At 37.6% G+C, this 6568-nt stretch overlaps 2 protein-coding genes across 3 annotated transcripts; both read left to right on the forward strand.

Annotated features, from left to right (window-relative positions):
- Positions 1 to 145: 145 nt before the first annotated feature.
- Positions 146 to 2914, forward strand: LOC141606686 (putative FBD-associated F-box protein At1g05080). 2 transcript variants are annotated; one of them, XM_074425925.1, is made up of 4 exons: positions 150 to 369; positions 702 to 1791; positions 1967 to 2161; positions 2382 to 2914. In XM_074425925.1, exons 2-4 carry the CDS (start codon positions 847 to 849, stop codon positions 2526 to 2528), a joined length of 1287 nt encoding a protein of 428 aa, XP_074282026.1. In that variant the 5' UTR covers positions 150 to 369; positions 702 to 846; the 3' UTR covers positions 2529 to 2914. The 2 variants fall into 2 exon arrangements, with proteins under 2 accessions (XP_074282025.1, XP_074282026.1); XM_074425924.1 differs by having other exon boundaries at positions 146 to 1791.
- Positions 2915 to 2999: 85 nt separating this feature from the next.
- On the forward strand, positions 3000 to 5855 carry LOC141606692 (F-box/FBD/LRR-repeat protein At1g16930-like). Its single transcript, XM_074425931.1, has 2 exons — positions 3000 to 4368; positions 5294 to 5855. The coding sequence occupies exon 1, from the start codon at positions 3228 to 3230 to the stop codon at positions 4248 to 4250; it is 1023 nt and encodes a 340-aa protein (XP_074282032.1). The 5' UTR covers positions 3000 to 3227; the 3' UTR covers positions 4251 to 4368; positions 5294 to 5855.
- The last annotated feature ends 713 nt before the right edge of the window (positions 5856 to 6568 follow it).

Here is a 6568-nt window from a genome sequence, read left to right on the forward strand (position 1 = left end):
ACGATCCTTCGTGAAAATCTTTTGGGTGTTACTACACCCCGTTTTATTCCTTAGTTGTCGGGCTTAGCCCTTTTATATACCAAAAAAATAAATAGTAAATAACTTGATTCAGCCCAAAACTAACCTAACCTACATAATTACACTTGAGTCTTGACCCGATTGACCCAATTGCATGGTTTTGTCTTTTGTGGGTGTCTTGAACATATTTGGCGCCAACATATAATTCCTACAATTATATTTTCTAAACACCACTCCAAACCCTTTTTCATTTTCACATTCTTCCGTGCTCTCTGAGTTATGTTTTCATCCGATCCGACCCGACCCAGATGTTTATTGTCGTATACTCATTACTTGTACAAGTGATTTGAGGTATGTTTCTGAATTTTAATATATGAGCAAGAATTCTGAATTGAGTATTTGTTAGATTAGCTAAAGATTAGGAATTTAGATAGTGCATGCCAACTGTTCGACGAAATTCCTGCGAGATTGTGGTAGTATATATGAGCAAGAATTCTGAATTGGGTATTTGTAAGATAGTGCATGCCAACTGTTCGACGAAATTCCTGTGAGAAAATCATGGGGTTTGGGGAAAATGTAGCAAAGATGCAAAAGGGTACAATTGATAGAATTTCGGAGCTTCCGGAATTTATTCTGCATATTATTCTCTCAAGGCTTGATACTAAAGAGGTGTGTCGCGCTAGTGTATTGTCTAAGAGATGGTATGGAGCTTGGTCTTCTGTTCCGGTTTTGGACTTTCAGCTTCGGTACTTTCAGAAATATGGGGACGATCTCTATAACTGTGATGACAATACACTGGAACGGTATGTGGGATTCATAGATAAGACGATGCAAAGATACTCTATGCAGAAGTATAGAATAACCAAAATGCACCTTATGCTTCCTAAGATTGATGAAAAGCTAGAGTCTTTGATTGACAAATGGATAATGATTGCGGTGCAAAACCAAATTCAGGATTTCGGTATCAGTGTTGTTGGTGGATATAACTACAGCCTGCCCGAGATTTTATTTTGTGCAAAATCGCTTAAAGTTTTGAAATGTGAGTGCGTCAAATTGCCATATTATGAGACTATGGAGCTCGTCTCTCTCGAATACTTAACTATTTACTTGGACACTGTTGATGGGGATATGCTCCAAAGAATTATCTCTTCCTCCCCCTTGGTTGAATTAGATGTTACAGCTGAAAAGTGCCTTGTAAATATTTCAGTCCCTTGGATGAAAAAGGGTAATGGAGGAGACAAATGTCGTAGTAATGGAACAATGCAATCCAACCTCCAAGAATGTCCGCTACAAAAGTTTGTTTATGGTAGTTTTGACGGCGTCGATATGCTGTGGCCATGGAATATAAATGTGGTTGCATTGAAAAATTTGAGAAAACTGGAGTTTACTTGTGTTCCTATAACAGATGATATTGTTTATGAGTTGGCATGTGGGCTTGTAGCTTTAGAAAGTTTAGTACTATCGGATTGCTTTAATCTGAAATGCATTAAGATCTCAAGCAATTCACTCAAGCAATTTCGAATTGCCCATGCATTAGACTTCATTAAGGTAACGATTGATGCTCCAAAATTGCTCGAGTTTTCATTCAACACTGAAGTAGGGACCTCTCTGTCGTTAGTTAGGGTTCCAGATCATTGTAATGCTCAATTTCTTCCATTGTGTCCGGATCCTTTCAGCACCGTTTGGCTTGTTGAGCTGAAGAAGTTTCTTGTAGAAACAAACTTCTTCAAGTCTCTAGTTATTGAGTTGTCTGACCCGTCTTACCCTCTTGAGGTATGAATTTATATATATTTCATGATTTATTTGTTATGTGTAGTTTTCTTATTCACTAATGACCCAATATAGTTGTATTGCGATTCTGTACATTTGAGTACGGGGTCATACACTTTTACCTAGTGTACTGAATTGCCTGATGATAGTAATGGCGATTATGTTGGCATCTATACAGATTGTGATCGATGAGGACGAACTGAGGAATACTGTTACTGGCCTACCATACAAACTCAGTGAGTTAAAGCTGTGTGGGATAAATGATTGGAATCGTACAGAATTTTCAGTTGTGGCCTTTCTGGATGCATTGTTTTTGTGTTGCCACCCTGATGTACTGTCACTAACGACAAGTTTAGAGAATTCGGCTTCTGAGGTACCTTTTGTTTTACCTATGTTTCTAGTAGTAAAATCAGGAGATTGCCTTGGTGCATTTTTTGTTTTCTGGGTCATTCATCATGCTTGAAGCGTGAAAGTATTAGCCAAATCCAAAGTACCCGACACATAATTTCAACCATTTAATGCAATCTATATCTGGGCTGGATCGTCTCCTTACCACTAAACCCTCGTATGTTTCCCAAACTTTATTTTTACAGTTTATTTTGAATATTCTGAAGCGTAAAGTGCATTGCTATACACATCCCCTGAGAAGCATCGAAGTTGAAGGTGCGGATTGCTCAAGCTTACTCTCGAAAACATCAGAAATTGAGATGAGGTTTAGACTGTCCTGGTGCCAAGTTTAGCTTACAGAAGAAAATCTTAAATATGTGTATCTAGACCTGGATTCATGCGTGTTCCTGTTGTGAACTCGCCACTGGGTGGAAAATCAAGACTGTGTGTTGGAATAGTAGGGACTTTGGTGACACGGACATCCTGTTGTTCCATATCTGAAATGTTGTCCACAACTACAGCGTCTCTATTTTGTTTAAGACTAACTAAATCGCCTGTTTCCCTTTCTTGTGGTTTTGATGCTGTTGATCTAAGTGGTGGGCTTCTTTTGCGATGGAATGACGTTTCCTATAAAACTGGCATCGTATTAGCTTTGTTTAAAATTGTAGTTTGTACCCGACTATGGAATTACTCCGTATATTGTCCGAGTACATTTCTGTATGCTATTGATCTACGTACTCGCCTATATTTATTTTTGGACCAACTCGAGTGTATTTATTTTTCGATTTGATTGACTCGACCTGAATCCAACCCAATTACCCGTTTGCCAAATCTACTTAAAACTATACTCTGGTATATGTTATCTAATCTTCCATTCTTTTTTTCTTTTGCATAACTATGGTATCTAGTCATTTAAGTTAGGTATTTCTGAATTTTAATTTGTTATAAGGATATGATCAAGAACTGTGAACTGGGTATTTGTTAGATTTGCAAAAGATTAGGAATTTTGATAGTGCACGCCAACTGTTCGACGAAATTCCCGTGAAAATATCATGGGGTTTGAGGAAAATGTAGCAAAGATGAAAAGGGGTACAATTGATAGAATTTCGGAGGTTCCAGATTTTATCGTGCATACTACTCTCTCAATGCTCGATACCAAAGAGGCTGGTCGTGCTAGCGTATTGTCTAAGAGGTGGTATGGAGCTTGGTCGTCCATTCCGGTTTTGGATTTTCGGCCTCAGTTCTTTAGGGAATTTCAGTATTCTACTTCCGTGTACGATGATGATTCAGTTCAACGTTTTGTTCGGTTTGTAGACAAGACCATGCAAAGATACTTTTCGCAGAAGTATAGAATAAGAGAGATGTATCTTATGGTTAGTATGAATGATAAAAAGCTAGAGTCCTTTATTGACAAATGGATAATGATCGCTGTGCAAAACCAAATCCAGAAATTGGAAATCGAGGTTGATAGTGAAATTATATACCGGCTGCCTGAGATTCTATTTTGTGCTAAATCGCTGAAATATTTGGAATGTGTGCAGATTGAGCTGCCATATTATGAGACTATGGAGCTCGTCTCTCTCGAATATTTGACTTTAGAGTCGACAGATGTAGATGACAATATGCTCCAAAGAATTATCTCATTCTGCCCCTTGGTTGAATTAGATATTACATGTAGTAAACACCTTGATAGCATTTCACTTCCTTGGATGAGGAAAGTTGATGGAATCGAAGGCTGTGGTAGTGGAACAACGGAATCCTACCTAGCATCTCCGCTTCAAGAATTTGTTTTTACTGGTAGTAGTTTTGATTTATCGTGGCCGTGGAAGATGAATGTGGTTGCATTGAAAAACTTGAGAAAGCTGGAGATTTGTTCGGTTTCCATAACAGATGATATTGTTTCTGAGCTGGCATCTGGGCCTAATTGTCTTACAGTCTTACGTAGTAGTGTAACTATGGATGAAATTAACGAAGATTATGTTTGCATTATTATAGACTATGGTAGAAGAGGAGGACCAACTGAACAATGTTGTTACTTGGTCACCATACAAACTCAGAGAGTTAAAGCTGCGTGAAACACGTGCATGGAATTCTACAGAATCTTCACTTAAGGCGTTTCTGGATGGACTGTTTTGGTGTTGCCACCCTGATGTGCTGTCAATAACAACAATTTTCCAGAATTCAGTCATCCAGGTATGCTATGTTGCATGTGCTTTCAATAACAAGTATGTTCTGTCTGTTATATATGCTTTGATAGTTTGATAGCCTATTAAATTCAATTGACAACTTTTGTTATCTTGTGTATGGATGGGTATAGCCGTATAGTGGTGGAGCGGCCTTAGTTTAAATTCCTCTCACGAAGAAACGGGATCTGGCACTTGGATTTGAAGGAAAGAAGTATCAACTTTACCCCTTTGGATAAGGCATTACCTTAGGGGGCAGCTGGGTGACTATTACCCCTCTCCTCTTGCCTCGTCAAAACTGGTCGAAAGTGACCCAATTTACCATTACCTTTACAAACACAAATATTTCTCCTCACTCTAGCCGACCCAAATCGATCTTGATTTTGCTTATCCTAAATTTACCATTACCTTTACAAGGAAGAAATAATAGTCTCCTAAGTTACTTGAATCTGAATGACCAACCAGAATTCAAACGTACCCTAAATGACCTATATTAGAATTGGCCCAACTCATACCGACCCATTTTCTAGGTCGACTCCCCTTCCTCCTCTACGATTATAATCTCCACAATTCCTGTATTCTGAGTTCAAGTTCCCTTATATGGTGAGTTACTTGGGGTAGGAAGATGGGTTTGCTAGTATATTATGAATTGGCGATTATCTACTGAGTAGTAAAAACCAAGAGATCTCACTTGTATATGGCCATTTTTTCTGAAATAAAAGTATGAGTAGTTCATGTGATTACACTTCCATGCTGACCATCTCGTTGTGCTAAAATTGTATACATATCTTGAAGCCGATTTATGTTATGTAGGTTTTACTATAGTCTTGAATCCTGAGCAGTTGAGGGACGGGACTATGACTTCCCATCTGGGGTTCTAGTATGAAACCCAAGTGCCTTAACATCTTAATTTGCGAATCGTTTTATTTTGGCAGTTGATCTTGAGCATCCTCAGGAAAAAAGTGCATTGCTGGAAGGATCCCTTAAAAAGCATTAAAGTTGAAGGCTTTGAATCCCCTCGATTAATTTCACCTCCATATGAGCTTGAGATCAAACTCAGGTTGTCTTGGTAGTGACTAACTAATACGGAGTACCACTTATATTAAAGACTACCTTAGCACCACGGTAGCATTTTCAGCCATACACAGGTATGAGGTATCGTTGTAACTAACAAAAGCTCTCGCCGTGTATTTGAGAACATATCTATTTAGCTTACGAGTTACATTTCAGAATGTCTTCCAACAATGATGTTTTTTTAGGAATCGAGTGATAACAACAGCGAGATACATTTTGAAGAGGACTCGTTTGTCTTCATCACATGTTCGTTCCAAGGCTACATTTAAGGAATTTTTTGTGGAGCATTAAAAAGTTGATGGCTAACCTTTTGTTCAAATGCCTGTGAGGTTGTGACCCATGCTATCTAACAAGTTCAGGGGTAATTTGGTTGTATAATGGTTGATAAAATGACTAAGCATAGTTGTATCGTTGTTAGTTTATATATATCAGACCATCTTGCTTGTGACGGACATATATACAATGGTCTAATTTGAACTTTTGTGCCCGCATTTTGCCATAGATAATTTAGATAAGTTGAACTTCATTGTTGTGTTGTTATAACAGGGGTTAGGCTGCGGCCTGCGGTACATCCAAGTATCCAACCCTCCTTGATCTTTACCACGTAAATTGCGGGAGACATTGAGGCTGTAAGTTAATGTTGTTAAATAGGATCAGTTATTTTAAATTGTGAATAAATGATCTAGTTAATATTTAAACCCATGAATCATTGACTGGGACAACGATTCTTTACAAACCAATGTATTTTTTCAAAAAAGATAAATTGTAAATTTGGGTCCGTTTGAAAAAAATATTTCAAATATGAATTCCGATCACCCAAAACAATTTTGGCTAGAAAATGAAAACAAGATTATTTTGTAATTTTTTCAAATTTTCGTATGTATAGTAAACCATCATTTAAATATTTAATTCCTCATTCCCTTAATTTACTTTCACTTTTTTCTACTACTAGTTTTAAACCCGTGCAAAAAATGCACGGGTCATAATAACAGACACTATTATTAAAAATATGAGCATATAGATAAGCGTGATTAAGTCACGCAAGCGTCATTTTACATTTTTTAGCGCGATCAGGCATATAAATGAGCGTGATTACATAATTAATCACCTCCAAACATCGGTACTACTAAAGAAAT

This window comes from Silene latifolia, chromosome 10 (genome assembly GCF_048544455.1).
Source record: "Silene latifolia isolate original U9 population chromosome 10, ASM4854445v1, whole genome shotgun sequence".
Lineage (NCBI taxonomy): Eukaryota > Viridiplantae > Streptophyta > Magnoliopsida > Caryophyllales > Caryophyllaceae > Silene > Silene latifolia.